This window comes from Rhinoderma darwinii, chromosome 5, assembly GCF_050947455.1.
Source record: "Rhinoderma darwinii isolate aRhiDar2 chromosome 5, aRhiDar2.hap1, whole genome shotgun sequence".
Classification (NCBI taxonomy): Eukaryota; Metazoa; Chordata; class Amphibia; order Anura; family Rhinodermatidae; genus Rhinoderma; species Rhinoderma darwinii.
The window spans coordinates 224,217,501-224,234,530 of record NC_134691.1 but is presented as its reverse complement, the minus strand read 5'-3'; the positions used below and the strand labels follow the sequence as shown (position 1 = coordinate 224,234,530).

The 17,030-nt window shown below is 45.1% G+C and overlaps 1 protein-coding gene across 2 annotated transcripts in view; it reads left to right on the top strand.

Moving 5' to 3' along the window:
* Nucleotides 1-17,030, top strand: part of TRANK1 (tetratricopeptide repeat and ankyrin repeat containing 1) — a 281,007-nt gene that overhangs the window by 248,935 nt on the left and 15,042 nt on the right. For both annotated transcript variants that reach the window (XM_075826966.1, XM_075826965.1), the window contains 4 exons: nt 1,327-1,430; nt 1,592-1,724; nt 13,646-13,791; nt 13,910-16,827. In XM_075826966.1, coding sequence (XP_075683081.1) covers nt 1,327-1,430; nt 1,592-1,724; nt 13,646-13,791; nt 13,910-16,827 — 3,301 coding nt within the window. The remainder of the gene's footprint in view (nt 1-1,326; nt 1,431-1,591; nt 1,725-13,645; nt 13,792-13,909; nt 16,828-17,030) is intronic.

Genomic DNA, 17,030 nt, shown 5'->3' with positions numbered 1-17,030 from the left:
CCACACGGCCTCCCTGTAGACTGTGCCACACGGCCTCCCTGTAGACTGTGCCACACGGCCTCCCTGTAGACTGTGCCACACGGCCTCCCTGTAGACTGTGCCACACGGCCTCCCTGTAGACTGTGCCACACGGCCTCCCTGTAGACTGTGCCACACGGCCTCCCTGTAGACTGTGCCACACGGCCTCCCTGTAGACTGTGCCACACGGCCTCCCTGTAGACTGTGCCACACGGCCTCCCTGTAGACTGTGCCACACGGCCTCCCTGTAGACTGTGCCACACGGCCTCCCTGTAGACTGTGCCACACGGCCTCCCTGTAGACTGTGCCACACGGCCTCCCTGTAGACTGTGCCACACGGCCTCCCTGTAGACTGTGCCACACGGCCTCCCTGCAGACTGTGCCACACGGCCTCCCTGCAGACTGTGCCACACGGCCTCCCTGCAGACTGTGCCACACGGCCTCCCTGCAGACTGTGCCACACGGCCTCCCTGCAGACTGTGCCACACGGCCTCCCTGCAGACTGTGCCACACGGCCTCCCTGCAGACTGTGCCACACGGCCTCCCTGCAGACTGTGCCACACGGCCTCCCTGCAGACTGTGCCACACGGCCTCCCTGCAGACTGTGCCACACGGCCTCCCTGCAGACTGTGCCACACGGCCTCCCTGTAGACTGTGCCACACGGCCTCCCTGTAGACTGTGCCACACGGCCTCCCTGTAGACTGTGCCACACGGCCTCCCTGTAGACTGTGCCACACGGCCTCCCTGTAGACTGTGCCACACGGCCTCCCTGTAGACTGTGCCACACGGCCTCCCTGTGGACTGTGCCACACGGCCTCCCTGTGGACTGTGCCACACGGCCTCCCTGTGGACTGTTCCACACGGCCTCCCTGTGGATTGTGCCACACGGCCTCCCTGTGGATTGTGCCACATGGCCTCCCTGTAGATAGTTCCATAATCCCCCACCTCCCCCTTGTACACAGTGCCCCCCACCTCGCCCTTGTAAACAGTGCGCCCCACCTACCTATAGATTGTGCCACACGGCCTCCCTGTAGATTGTGCCACACGGCCTCCCTGTAGACTGTGCCACACGGCCTCCCTGTGGACTGTGCCACACGGCCTCCCTGTGGACTGTGCCACACGGCCTCCCTGTGGACGTTTTTTTAGAGGTTTTTTATTTAATGTAGCGCATCTAAGTAAAAGGGGTCTGTCATCTTGACGGTCTTGAAAAAGAGACAATAAAATGAATAAAAGAACATTGATGTATAACTGAAATACCACTGACAGAAGCTAAGTACACTTTATAGATAAATATTGTCTACTTTTAGGTTGCTGCAAAATGTTACCAAAAAGGTGGTGCAATAGAAAAAGAGAAGCTTGCTTTTGCTAATGCTGAAGTAGCAAATCTCCAGAAAAGAAAAGCCAATGCAAGGTAGGCTCAAACGTTTTTTATTTTTCATGAAGATGTAAAAGTGTTTATTTCACCATTAATTAAAAGTATCAACCTTTTGACAGCTCTCACTTTTAGAATTATACCCTATTGACTTTTATGTGATATTGTACTTTTTTTTTTTTTTTTTTTTTAAATCCCAGAGTAAAACCGTTGGAATACTTAAAGCTTGCCAAGACTTATTTGGAATGCGGGGCACACAAACTGGCTCTTAAATGCCTAATAAAGGCCAAAGAATTTAGGCTTTGTGCAGAACTTTGCAAGCAATTGGAACAGGTACAGTAGTAAAATTTTATGTTTGTTATAATATATTTTTTGTATACTTTTACACAATTTTAGTTTAATATATAAAAACCGTTATTTAGACTGTGTTCACATCAGCGTTGCCCTTCCGTTGAGGAGTTGCGTCAGAGGTTTAACCCCTCAACGCAAAGGCAAACTGAAACCGTCGCTTCCGTTCTCTCACGATTGTTCTCAATGGTGACGGAAATCTTGCTAAAGGTTTCCTTTTGTCACCGTAGGGGGGTTAACCCTTTGTCTTTCCGTTGAGGGGTAAACCCGACTGAAACCATCGACGGTACACCTCAACGGAAGGGCAACGCTGATGTGAACAGGCCCTAAGCTGTTTTAGGCGGGATTCACACGACAGGGATTCCCGGCCGGGTGCCGGCCGTTCATAAATCGGCCGGCACCCGGCTGCATTAGGAATAATAGACCCCTAATGGGGCTATTCACACGACCGATTTTTTGACGGCCGGAAAAACCGCCCGTCAAAAAATAGGACATGCTCTATTTTCAGCCGGGTGCCCGGCCGCCCGGCTCCCATAGAAGTCTATGGGGCCGGGTAATACACGGCCATCACCGGAATGTGTCCCGAGTGATGGCCGTGTCTACCGTCGCTCGCACACTCTCTCTCTCCTCCTCCTCACAGTGCAGAGTGCATGTGAGGAGGAGGATCTTTTATTGCTCGCTGTAGGAGACGGAATCCCCAATCCCCGGCTGGGGATTGGGGATTCCGCTACAGGAGAAGTGCGTGACTACACTGTCCAGATATGGACACAGCGAAGTCACTCACTTCTGCAGCGGAATCCCCGACTCTATGGCCGGGGATGCCGCTACAGGAGAAGTGAGTGACTACACTGTCCATATATGGACACAGCGAATTCACGCACTTCTGCAGCGAAATCCCCGACTCTATGGCCGGGGATTCTGCTACAGGAGAAGTGAGTGACTACACTGTCCATATATGGACACAGTGACGTCACTCACTTCTGAAGCGGAATTCCCGACCTGTGGCAGGGAATTCCTCTTCAGGAGAAGTCAGTGACTACACTGTCCATATATGGACATTGAAGTCAGTGACTTCTCCTGGAAAGGGGGGGGGGATGGGTGCAACCTACAGGGGGCAGGGTGGGTGGCATCACCTACAGGGGGCAGGGTGGGTGGCATCACCTACAGGGGGCAGGGTGGGTGGCATCACCTACAGGGGGCAGGGTGGCATCGCCTACAGGGGGCAGGGTGGGTGGCATCACCTACAGGGGGCAGGGTGGGTGGCATCGCCTACAGGGGCAGGGTGGGTGGCATCGCCTACAGGGGGCTGTGTGGCATCGCCTACAGGGGGCTGTGTGGCATCACCTACAGGGGGCTGTGTGGCATCACCTACAGGGGGCTGTGTGGCATCACCTACAGGGGGCTGTGTGGCATCACCTACAGGGGGCTGTGTGGCATCACCTACAGGGGGCTGGGTGGCATCACCTACCAGGGGGGCTGTGGCATTATCTACAAAGGGCTGTGTGTGGCAACAAATTTTAAGGCCTCATTCACACGACATGCCCCCTGTAGGTGATTCCACCCAGCCCCCTGTAGGTAATGCCACCCAGCCCCCTGTAGGTAATGCCACCCAGCCCCCCTGTAGGTGATGCCACCCTGCCCCCTGTAGGTGATGCCACCCTGCCCCCTGTAGGTGATGCCACCCTGCCCCCCTGTAGGTGATGCCACCCTGCCCCCTGTAGGTGATGCCACCCTGCCCCCTGTAGGTGATGCCACTCAGCCCCATGTAGGTGATGCCACCAAGTCCCCTGTAGGTGATCCCACACAGCCCCCTGTAGGTTACACCCTTCCCCCCCCCCCCCCCTTCCAGGAGAAGTCACTGACTTCAATGTCCATATATGGACAGTGTAGTCACTGACTTCTCCTGAAGAGGAATTCCCTGCCATAGAGTCGGGGATTCCGCTGCAGAAGTACGTGACTTTGCTGTGTCCATATATGGACAGTGTAGTCACTCACTTCTCCTGTAGCGGAATCCCCGGCCATAGAGTCGGGGATTCCGCTGCAGAAGTACGTGACTTTGCTGTGTCCATATATGGACAGTGTAGTCATGCACTTCTCCTGTAGCGGCTTCCCCGGCCATAGAGTCGGGGATTCCGCTGCAGAAGTACGTGACTTTGCTGTGTCCATATATGGACAGTGTAGTCATGCACTTCTTCTGTAGCGGCATACCCGGCCATAGAGTCGGGGATTCCGCTGCAGAAGTGCGTGACTTCGCTGTGTCCATATATGGACAGTGTAGTCATGCACTTCTCCTGTAGCGGCATCCCCGGCCATAGAGTCGGGGATTCCGCTGCAGAAGTGCGTGACTTCTCTGTGTCCATATATGGACAGTGTAGTCACTCACTTCTCCTGTAGCGGCATCCCCGGCCATAGAGTCGGGGATTCCGCTGCAGAAGTGCGTGACTTCGCTGTGTCCATATATGGACAGTGTAGTCATGCACTTCTCCTGTAGCCGCATCCCCGTCCATTGAGTCGGGGATTCCGCTGCAGAAGTGCGTGACTTCGCTGTGTCCATATATGGACAGTGTAGTCATGCACTTCTCCTGTAGCGGCATCCCCGGCCATAGAGTCGGGGATTCCGCTGCAGAAGTGCGTGACTTCGCTGTGTCCATATATGGACAATGTAGTCATGCACTTCTCCTGTAGCGGCATCCCCGGCCATAGAGTTGGGGATTCCGCTGCAGAAGTGCGTGACTTTGCTGTGTCCATATATGGACAGTGTAGTGACGCACTTCTCCTGTAGCGGCATCCCCGGCCATAGAGTCGGGGATTCCGCTGCAGAAGTGAGTGACTTCGCTGTGTCCATATCTGGACAGTGTAGTCACGCACTTCTCCTGTAGCGGAATCCCCAATCCCCAGCCGGGGATTGGGGATTCCGTCTCCTACAGCGAGCAATAAAAGATCCTCCTCCTCACATGCACTCTGCACTGTGAGGAGGAGGAGAGAGAGTGTGCGAGCGACGGTAGACACGGCCATCACTCGGGACACATTCCGGTGATGGCCGTGTATTACCCGGCCCCATAGACTTCTATGGGAGCCGGGCGGCCGGGCACCCGGGCGAAAATAGAGCATGTCCTATTTTTTGACGGCCGGTTTTCCCGGCCGTCAAAAAATCGGTCGTGTGAATAGCCCCATTAGGGGTCTATTATTCCTAATGCAGCCGGGTGCCGGCCGATTTATGAACGGCCGGCACCCGGCCGGGAAACCCTGTCGTGTGAATCCCGCCTAAATGAAATTCATCCGATTTTAAAACGGACAGGGAAAAAAACGGATTCAAATCGGGTCCAAATCGGCCGGTAAAAACGGCAACTCGGCCCGGAACGGAATCGGAACGGATGCAAACCGGCCGGGAAAATCGGCCAAAAACGGCCGATTTTCCCGGCCGACACTCGGACCCTGTCGTGTGAATGAGGCCTTACCGTTTAGTATGAAATATATGCTGAAAATGATCATCTTTATATTTATATCAAATTACAAGTGAATTCCAGTAATTCACCATCATGTTTTATTTTCCCTCCACATTAATGATGTATATACTAGCAATTGACATAAGAGTTGATGCCTACAAACTTAACATGGCTCCTTACAACATTCGTATTATACAGAGTCGTCATGCCACACCCATAGAGCTATTGAACCCTACTGTACCTCTGTGCTTCCAATTTCATTCTACATGTATCTGCAGATCAGTGCTTCTCAAACTTTTCAGGGGCCCAACAAGCCCAAATATGATATTTGGGTCTCCCTCATGATCAAAGTCCACGCAAATTTTAAAATAAAACTTACTTTAATAACATAAGCATAAAAAATAAGTTTATTATATTGCTAAAGAATAGATTGCTGCAGTCACAGAAAGGCCTGCGTTTCAGGAATTAGCAGCATATGATCACTCTTTTCATAACTGCCCCACTCCTGTTGCGCCTTATCAATAACTATGATGTGCCTTACCCGTGAGATCCGCCTTGCAGTTTGAAAAGGACTGTATTCAAATAATTAAAATTTTTTTTTTTTTATTTCAAACCGACACTTCAGAAAAGTTACACTGGAGAGGAAGTTAAGAATTAGTGGGAACTGGTGAGTGTCCGAAGAACAAATAGTTACACATGTACGGTCAGCTCTTTATTGGGAGTTATGAAAAGCTACAAGAGCTTCTCCCCCCTGATAATAAAACCTGTTCGGGACACTGGTTTTGGTCGCAGGTACTATATAGCAAAAGAGAAACAGCAGGCACCACTAAGGGCTTGTCCACACACAGCGGAATTGCTGCCGAAAATTTCTGCAGTAATTCCGTTGAAAAATGCAGACATTCCGCTATGGCAAAAACACACTATTTCATGCGGTTTTTACGGCAGATAATGGTGCGTATTGTGCTTCGTTTTTCACAGTGTTTAGAGATGGAAACGTGTCCTCTGAAAAATGCAGCAATTCTGGCCACTTCCTGCAGCAGGAATTAACATACTGCGGTCCGAAAAAAATACGCACCGCAGGTCAATTTCTGCTCTGAATTTTTACGCAGCATTTGGATGAGATTTTGTTAAATCTCATCCACTATGCTGCTACTGTATTCTGCTGCGTTTTTTCCAGCCAAAATTCCGGCCGGAAAAAACGTGGCAATTCCGCAGCGTGTGGACGAGCCCTTAGTCAACATGTATACTAAAGACATACTATACTGCACCTCTCAAGCGAATAAACTCTCTTTATTATAACATCCAAGAAAGCAAAACAAACAGACTTAAATTTATTATAAATGCACAAATGTGTGGGACTCAACTCCTAGCCTCTGGTAGTGCTAGAGGACAAACCACTCATGAAGAAAGTAAATTGCAAACCATAGGCCACAAAGGATATAGAATATTAGTTAAAAATGTAGAATCTCACAATAACCATCTTTTTTTCTGCATACGGCTCCATATGGGTAAAAAGACCGCATATGTATCACCGTGTTACCGGCTTCATCCAGGTACCATATGGTTTTGTCACATCTAATTGACATGTTATAACTATTTTATTTGAAAACCTGTTTAAAGCCATACTCCCTAAATGAGTAAAATCCTTTATACTGTGTTTGTTTTGCAAGGATTTATCTTTTCAGTACTTGGTAAACTGTGTTCCCCTAAAGCAGCACTCCAGCCTTTTTGTTTGCCTATATAGTGCAGCATAGACTTTAAAAAAAAAAAAAAAAAAGTAGACTCTTGTTTATGTCTCGTGTATACCTGTTTAGTTGTTATTTATGGGATGTCTGCCATCTTGGTTCCTTCTTCCCCTCATATATGGTTTCCCTAAAGCAGTCTACATTTCCAATTATGCTACTGGCTTTACAGAGGGGCGGAGTCTCCGCACGCTGCAATTGCTCTTCTAAATGCAGTTAGTGATAGATCAGTGGCTTCTGGTCCTCACACTGTAGAGTCACAGTGTATTCCTATGTAATTTCAGCTTATCTCATCTGGATTCTGCTTGTGATAGGTTTTTCCATGTCATCCCTTACAAGCAGGAGGCAGGGGAGAGCAGTGAGAAGCTGCATCTCATAGAATACGCTGGACTCTGCAAACAGCACACACGCAGAAAGTATAGACGTGCAATGTGAGTCAAGGGAGGATGATAACTCTGCAGCTAATCCTTGTACGGACTCGCCTATTATATCCCTGCACTCCTGCTCCCTTAGGGCAGAAATAATCTCTTCAGCAACATTCTATGCATGTTGATCTTGCAGAGGAACAAGAAGGATGGAGCTGGTTGGGGAGGGGTCTCAGAGCTGCCAGTATGTTTTTTAAAGGTGATGATATAATCCTGTAGTTCACAGGAAGTCAGACATACAGGAGAAAATGAGCTCCTGTATACATATGAGCATGGTTTATTTTGGTGGTGAAACCTATCCAAAATCTGATGTCCCTTTTTAGTACGTAACATGGTATACCAACTATAAATGTATACCACAAGACTATGTAGTACATCAACACATAATTAGTACAATATATATTTTAGTAAATATATCACAAGAAATAAATAACAATTGATATCACATAAACAACAAACTGAGGTGGTGGTCAGAAATACAATATCCCATATATATAGTTATAAGGTGCAATCAATACATTGCATGATATATATGCAGTTGAAAAGATCCACAGTAAAGTGACAATACTCCCAAATGGAATAATATATAGGTTGAAAGTTAACTCCCGTACAAAGCAATATATATACGTGGCAGCAAGTGCTTTTTAAAAATTACTAGAAACCGTTTATTCACGTATTTAGAGCAATACCAAGTTAGTAAACCACACACATAAGGCCACAATGTTAGACTTACCCATCGTGTGCTAAATTACACTACCAACCACCACCACCACCTCCGGACCCTGCCACGGTATATATTGTTTCTTTTATTTGTACAGCGGTTGACCCTCTGCCTTCAGTGCCACCACTGATGTTTAGTTGTAAGCAGAAAGCTACCTCAGATTGCGAGAGAGAAGCAGCGTCGGACTGACCCACCAGAGGAACCTCCGATGGACCCAGGCGCCGAGCTGCATCTCTCTCAAGCCACGGGGCAGAGAGCCATTGGCTCACTGTCCCGCTGCTTACTCTTGTAGGCCACAGGCTGTCTAAGGCCCGTGGTCTACTAGAGGTCGGGAGGACATCGGCGTCGCAATGATGTCACGGCGCCGGTGACGCGGTAACTTCACAATGCTGGAAAAAGACCTATCCACTTGTCATGGGAGCCGGGTTAGGTGAGTTTTTATTTTTTATTGGCGCAAAGAGGGCGTAACTACTACATGGAAGGCACAAGTGATCCTAAATACTATATGGAGGGCACAAGAGGGCCTAACAACTATATGGGAGCACCAAAGGGATCTCGCTACTATATGGTGACACAAAGGGGGCCTAACTCCTATAAAGGGTCACAAAGGGGGACCTATCTAACATGGAGACACAAAGTGGTCCTAAATACTTTATAGGGGTACAAAGGGAATCTAACCCCTATATCAGTGGTTCCCAACCGGGGTGCCGCGAGAGCCGTCCAGGGGTGCCGCGTCACTCTGCTCATCCACTGCAAAAAAAATAAATTAAAAAAACAATATTTTCTCCTGTATGTCTGACTTCCTGTGAACTACAGGATTATATCATCACCTTTAAAAAAACAATACGGACCCCGTAGCAGACGTGACGCGCGGACGTCTGTTACGAGTACCGCCCACCGCTTCCGACTAGAAGCCTGACAGAGGGAGAGGAGCCATTAACGCTGGGCAGGGTAAGTATTTTTTTTCTTTACTTTGTTAGCAGGTGTGTGAGAAATGGAACCAGAATGCCGGAAGTTGTAGTCCTCTCCTCTTATACCTCCTCTCTGTAATGTCCTCTGATATCCCATATTAACGTCCTGGACATGCTGGTAGTTGTAGTCCTCTCCTCTTATACCGCCTCTCTGTAATGTCCTCTGATATCCCATAATAACAGTCTGGACATGCTGGTAGTTGTAGTTCTCTCCTCTTTTACCTCCTCCCTGTAATGTCCTCTGATATCCCATAAAAACAGTCTGGTCATGCTGGTAGTTGTAGTTCTCTCCTCTTATACCTCCTCCCTGTAATGTCCTCTGATATCACATAATAATAGTCTGGGCATGCTGGGAGTTATAGTTCTCTCCTCTTATATCTCCTCTCTGTAATGTCCTCTGATATCCCATAATAACGTCCTGGACATGCTGGTAGTTGTAGTTCTCTCCTCTTATATCTCCTCCCTGTAATGTCCATTGATATCACATAATAGTCTGGACATGCTGGGAGTTGTTGTTCTTATACTGCCTTATTTATTCCTTCCCCAGGAGTAAGCACGCTTCCTCTCTGTGATGGTCACTTTACTAGAGGGGCGGATGGTCATTTTATCGGGGGGGGGGGGGGGACTGAGGCAGGCTGATGGTGGCTTTGCTGGAGGGGGCTGATGGTAATTTTACTGGGGGGGGGGGGGAACAGAGGCCGATGGTGATTTTACTCGGGGGCTGAGGCTGATGCTGATGGTCACTTTACTGGAGGGGGCTTATGGTCTCTTTACTGAGGGGTCATTATACTGTGAGTAGGGGGCTGATGGTAATTTTACTGTGAGTGGGGGGCTGATGGTCATTTTACTATGAGTGGGGGGCTGATGGTCATTTTACTGTGAGTGGGGGGCTGATGGTCATTTTACTGTGAGTGGGGGGCTGATGGTCATTTTACTGTGAGTGGGGGGCTGATGGTCATTTTACTGTGAGTGGGGGGCTGATGGTCATTTTACTGTGAGTTGGGGGCTGATGGTCATTTTACTGTGAGTGGGGGCTGATGGTAATTTTACTGTGAGTGGGGGGCTGATGGTCATTTTACTATGAGTGGGGGGCTGATGGTCATTTTACTGTGAGTGGGGGGCTGATGGTCATTTTACTGTGAGTGGGGGGCTGATGGTCATTTTACTGTGAGTGGGGGGCTGATGGTCATTTTACTGTGAGTGAGGGGCTGATGGTCATTTTACTGTGAGTGGGGGGCTGATGGTCTTTTTACTGTGAGTGAGGGGCTGATGGTCATTTTACTGTGAGTGGGGGGCTGATGGTCATTTTACTGTGAGTTGGGGGCTGATGGTAATTTTACTGTGAGTTGGGGGCTGATGGTCCTTTTACTGTGAGTGGGGGGCTGATGGTAATTTTACTGTGAGTTGGGGGCTGATGGTCATTACTGTGAGTGGAGGGCTGATGGTCATTTTACTGTGAGTGAGGGGCTGATGGTTATTTTACTGTGAGTGAGGGGCTGATGGTCATTTTACTGTGAGTGAGGGGCTGATGGTTATTTTACTGTGAGTGAGGGGCTGATGGTCATTTTACTGTGAGTGGGGGGCTGATGGTCTTTTTACTGTGAGTGGGGGGCTGATGGTCATTACTGTGAGTGGAGGGCTGATGGTCTTCGAGTGGTTTCCGCCTCTGACCTCCCATTGAAATTGATAGGAGGCAGAAAAACCCTGCGGCGCTTATTTGGTGCTTTTTTGTCTGCGGTTTTTGGCTTCGCTTCAACGGCTTAGAAAAAAATGTGGGCAAAAAACACAGCAAAAAAAAAATAAGTCAAACAACGCTGTCAATTCAAAATCTGCCTCAAAATTCCTAAATGAATTTGGAGGCAGATTTTTAGTTTCTGCCTTACAAAAAAACGTTGTGTGAACATACCCTAGGAGTGTAGTGCTTGTTTTTAGCCATTTTTTGTCGTTTTGTAAACAATTTTTGGTAGGGGTACCCTGAGAATTTATTTTTTTCCTGGGGTGCCTCGAGCCTGAAAAGGTTGGGAAACTCTGCCCTATATAGAGGCACCAAAGGGGACCTGACTAACTTGGGGACACAAAGGGGTACTGCCTAATATATGAGAGCCCATAGGGGGACCTAACTACTATATCGGAACACAAAGGGGGACCTAACTACTGGGGAAGCATTCCTGTGTAGGGAGGGCACTATTACTGTGCGTGGGGCACTATCATTGTGTGAAGCACAAAGCGGGCACTATTACTGTACAGGGGGGTACTATTACGGTGTGGGGCACCAAGAGGGGACATTATTTCCATCTGGGGCACTATAAATGGGGAGTTTTTGTAGAGGGTGGGAAGGGTGCTGGAAAAGTGAGGAGCCAAAGGTGTTTGTGTTGCAAATTCTGCAGTAGCGATTCATGCCTGGAAGAAGTCACGCATTTTGGGCCGGATGAAGAAGAAAAGGGAAAGCGAATGACTCCTATGTGAGAAGACGTCACTGGTGAGTCACTGTATGTATATCCCTGTACTGTAATCACTTATTTGGTCTGCAGAGTGCCTGTATAGAACTGGTATCTGCCAATATATGGTCACTATACGGTAATATTGATCTTTACTACACACATTTTAGTACACAATCAAGAGTGGTCGCATTATTTCTATATTGCTCAAGGGTGGGTCCCAGAAACACACAACTTCATATGTCCAAGTGAATCCAGCCTTTAGGATGCAGAATTGTAATTATTTTCAATTTTAATTTGTTTATTGTAATTAAAAATATTTTTTCACATGAGCATATTTGTTTTCATTTACTGAATTGACTGAATGTGACGGTCGTTGGTACAATATTTTAAAATTTGGGGCCACACTTTGCCTAAAACTTTGATCACATGACACAGCTGCGTATAATGAAAGGGTTCAAGCTGTATAGATGCGACTGAGCTGGGCAGGAATAATCTATTCGTTTTATAAGTCATACAATTTGTCAAATAGAGATAATTTTCGTCAGGGTGTTTTAGATAAGTCTACCGTAAATATAACATTCTCTGGAAGCCCATTAAAGAGTACTGGTCATGGTGATGGACGGATGAATAAAGAAAAATTTCCAAGTCACTAAATATCCTTTGTGGTACAGTTATCACTGTCATTAAACAATGGAAAGAAATTTGCAAGACTGTAGATAGAGATGTTGTTGGCATGAAATGCGCCAAATTTATTAAGAGGCGCACACCACTTAATAAATTTGGAGCATCTTGGGCAGTCCTAAGACTAAAAATGAAATCTACACCTTCTATGAGATTTGCACTACAATTTGAACCATTATCTTTCTTTAAAAATTATAATTGTCAGAAACTTGCTGATCCCGCTCCTCCGTTACCTCCACTTTTTAAAAATGGCGAGAAGAGGTAAAAGTTCCAAATATGACGTGCACCATAATTTGCAACTTTTTTACGCAACAAAACTGGCGCAAATATCTTAATAAATACCCTTAAAAGTATATTCGAAAATTGCAGTACTTCCTATTCTTCATTAATTAAGCTTTATTTACAGCACTCATTTAGTCTTTTCTATTGACTAGTGTCAACAAATCTAATTAAAATCTACATGGATTCAATGAAAACTCCAAGAGGGTGAATGCTTTTTATAGATATGGTATATGCATATACAAACATTAGCTTATGGCATGTGCCTTCTGCTTCTATTATTTCCTTATTTAGTTATTAGAAATAAAGGGGTTTTCCAAGATTCCCAGAAAATACACTACATGAAAGAAATGGCATAATACAAAAAAATAATCTATACTCACCTGATGAACCCACTACCGAGCCAACGGCGCCACATCAGTGGCCCCAACCTAGCTTTGTTTAACTTGCTGCAGCGATAATGTGCCTTTCTACACCACGTGACCGCTGCAGATAATCACCGATCATGTGGGGCATACGGCCATGTCAATGAAGCAGCAAGGTAAACAAAGTTTGTTGGGAAGCACTGGAGAGGTGGCGCTAGAGCAGCAGCAAATTCATCAGATGAGTATATGTTATTTTTTGTTTTATGCAATTTTTTTCCATGTATGGTCTTTTCTGGGGATCTTGAAAATCCCCCTTTAAGTTTCTGTGAGGCAAGTTTTATAACATCGAAGAAGGATATTATTTATTTTTTAATAAACGAAGAAGTGGTAAGACTAGTAATTGTGTTGGGGACATACAGTATAATGAATCTCTATGGAACCTCCATTTGGATTCTTTATCCTTTTTTCCTAGACATTAAAGGGGTTCGGGATCAGCAAAAAACAAGCCAAAGGGGGAAATTTAAAAAAAAACATACTTGTAAAATATCCCGCCGCTCCAGCGCTGCCGCTACTCTGGTGCTCCCCGACGGTCTTTGTTTACTGAGCTGCAGTGATGCTGTCACGTCGACACACGTGACCGCTGCAGTCACAAGCACAGTAAACAGACTGGCGGGGAGCACCGAAGCGGCTTACTACAGTTAAGTAATGCTGCTTTTTTTTTATTTGATGGAATTTCCCCCCATTGGCACAGTTTTTGGTGATTCCCGACCAACCCTTTAAGGTTTAATTTGAACAAACTGACTGAATGTTTTTCGCTTCTTTTTTTATTTTGCAGTCCAAGGTTGCAGCATTCTTCTACAAGAAAGCACAGGACAATAAAGCTGCTGCTCAACTGTACGAACAGGTTGGAGAAATTGAAGACACACTGAACTTGTATTACCGTGGCAAAATGTATGAAGAAGCTGCTGATGCTATTGAGAGGTACCAAGTTAATTTTATTTCTTTTTGCTTTAAATATTTGTTCATCAAAGTAAATATTATTTTGTTAAATTTTTACGGTTTTCTTCACCTGTTACTACTGTTTATTCTACATTTTCAGATATCGACAGAAGCATCCTAATAAACCATTACAGTTCAGGGAGAGGCAATTCTATTTGGAAGCTGCTGCAGATTACTTCAAACAAAATAAACTGAAGAACATGAATGTAATGCTTTCAAAACTTGATGATGAAGATCAGTTGGTTTTTCTTAAAAATCGAAAATGTTGGATAGAAGCAGCTGATTTACTTAAGAGTAAAAGTAGGCACGAAGAAGCAGCATCTCTGCTGAGAGAACACGGAATGTTAATAGAAGCGGCGGACCTGACAACAAGGACAGAATTTCGAGCATTGTGCCTGCTTGCAGCAGCTCGTCGCAGCATAGCTAATGGCCAAGACCCTGGCAAAGTTCTTACAGAAGCACTGCAACTTTTACTTGAAAAAAACCAAGATGTTGAGGCTGCAGAAGCCACACTACTTCAAGGAGTTTTGGAAAAAGATTTTAAAAAAATCAGAAGCTCATTCTTTAATTTTAAGGAAGCTTCTCATCATGCTGGTATTGTGGAGGCACTGTTTCAAGCTTCAGTCTGCGATGAGTCTAGCCCATCACTGCTGACTTTGGCATCTTATGGTCTACAGTCCCTGATAACATTAATAAAAGCTCTTAAGGATACTAAAAACAATGCAGATAGGGAGGCAGTTAAGACCTGTCTAGAGTTTTATGGTCTTGTACAAATTGATGAGCAAAATTGTTTCGTTCTACAACATGAGGGACCCAGGTTTTCTAATATACAAATAGAGGAAGATAAGAAAGACACAGACCTCAAAGATGTGAAATTTTTGCTGCAAAAACATTTTCTAAAGTGGTTGCTTGAGATTTCTGGAAAGATTGTCGTAAATACTTACCCAGATATATGCTGTCAGTACATTGTAGGACTAGAATGTACAGATGATAAATGCAAAGATTATCATCAGCCTTTACAACAGTCTGACTTAAAAAAAATTTTGCTGTCTAAAAAAAATGTAATAACAATTTGTGGATTGTTACTTGAAGCAAAGAACCTCTCAAATGAATATTCTGAAGAGCTTAATGAAATTGTTAATCTTCATGGCTCCCGCTACTGCAATTCCCTTTTAGGCTTAGTTTTTTCTAAACATTTTCATCTTCGGATCCTTTCAGAAAGCCCAAAAATGTGCAGAGAAGTACTACTCAGATTCCCACTTCCAGGAAAAAATATGCTTACTAAATTTGTTACATCAATTTTGGGAGAAGATAAAAAAAATAGAAGGGAGTCTACTGACCTTTGGCTAAAAATAATGCAGATCTCAAGTCTATTATCTAGGTATCCAGATGGTCTACAGCATTTGTTTCAAGAAGAGGAGAGACAATTTGAGAGGGAGTATGAAATCCAGAAGATTGATTCACACAGAGATGGAAGCCGGAAAAAATATCTAGAGGGCAGGTCCGGTATGCTGAAGCCTGATATAAAGAGTAACTCACCAAAAGTGACTCACATCCATTTTTTTCGCCTTCTACAAACCTCATTACAGCAGTTCTATCAATACAAAAACCCAGACACATGCAAGAGATATTTTTTCAGGTTCATGAATTTTCTGGTCAAGAAATGTGTTTTACCATTGATTCCAAACATCGCAAACACACTGATGTTGCTGGAATTCCAGTTAATGCTGTGTTGTGCTGTACTCATGAGGTTTTCAAAGGATACCAGAGTTATGCTTCCTAAAAGCTACATTTCTATTCTCCACTATTGGGAATACATGTTTGGAAAGAAAGATAGCCTGAAAGATACATACTCCATCTTGTGGGAATACAAACCAAAAGATGTTTGGGAACTTACAAGACACTTCAGACATCATATTTTCTATCTTGCCAAAGTTTTTTCTGGTGATGAGAAAGAAGAGTTCAATGTACTTGTAGATGCATTTGATGATGTTGATTTCATTTCTTCTGGAGAAGCTGAAAGAACACTGGTATTTTGGTTAGTGATGATGGTAAATCTTACTGGTGTTGTTGCAGAAAAGGCCAAACCCATGCTTACAAAGCATATTCCAGAGATCCAGTATAAGTTGGACTCTCTAAGAAGTCAATTTCCATTGAAAGTGCCAAGAAGGTTGGTTGATGTGGTCAGTAAGCTTAGCACAATCGAGAAAACTGAAGATCTGGTTTCCTTGCTTCAGGAATTGTTAGTTCATCGTGACGACGAACGCCTGGTAGAATGCTCATGGAGATGGGATATTGCCTATGGCAAAGGCCAAGTAAGAGGAATCTTCTTTGATGACAAATTAGAAAGATTTAGAAAACTTTCTTTTGTTCATCACAATATGCATGATACTAAAGACCGTTTCATGGTAAATGAGCAAGAGGACTTTGAGGAAGAGAAAGTTGATCTGTTGGCAGATGTTGCTGCTGACGTACAGAAGCAATCGGCTGTGCGTCAGTTATACATAATATTTCGTGTCGTATGCGTATGTTTGAAATGGAAAAAAGCTTACAAACGCAGGCTAAAATGTCACATAGAAGAATCCATTCCAGATCATTTCAAAATTGCAAATGTTGACAGAACTCAGTGTGACTTATGTGGGGTGAAATTTTTACAAACAAGAACCCTCACTGGCCAAGGAGAAATCGATGAAGACCTGGAAGATGTTTCAAGCCCAGCTGTGGAGATTACAATTTCTAACCTACCAGGGATGAATGAAGAGTTTGAAAATCATATTGTTCTAGAGAAACATAGACAGCAAATGAACGATTACAAAATGTACCTCCAATTTTTCAAACTGGAAGTGGATTCTACAATCTGCAAAGGAAAGTCTCTTATACAAACCATGGGACATACTTCAGGAAACACATTCACTTCAAGAGAAGAATTTCAATTGGAGCAAACTAAAATAAAGAACAAAATCAAAGTAATTATTGATTTAATTGAAGACATCTATGAGAAAAAGACCTGGTCTAAAGGTAAGGTGCTACTTTATCTTTTTAGCATCTTTTAGACTTCTACCACTCTGGTAAACATGGCATGCCAGGTGCCTTTAACCCATTCCCTCCGCAGCCAATTTTCATTTTTTAATTTTCATTTGTTTGTTCACCGCTTTCCAACAACATGGCCGTATGACGGCTTGTTTTTGTGGGACGAGATGTAGTTTTCATAGCACTATTTA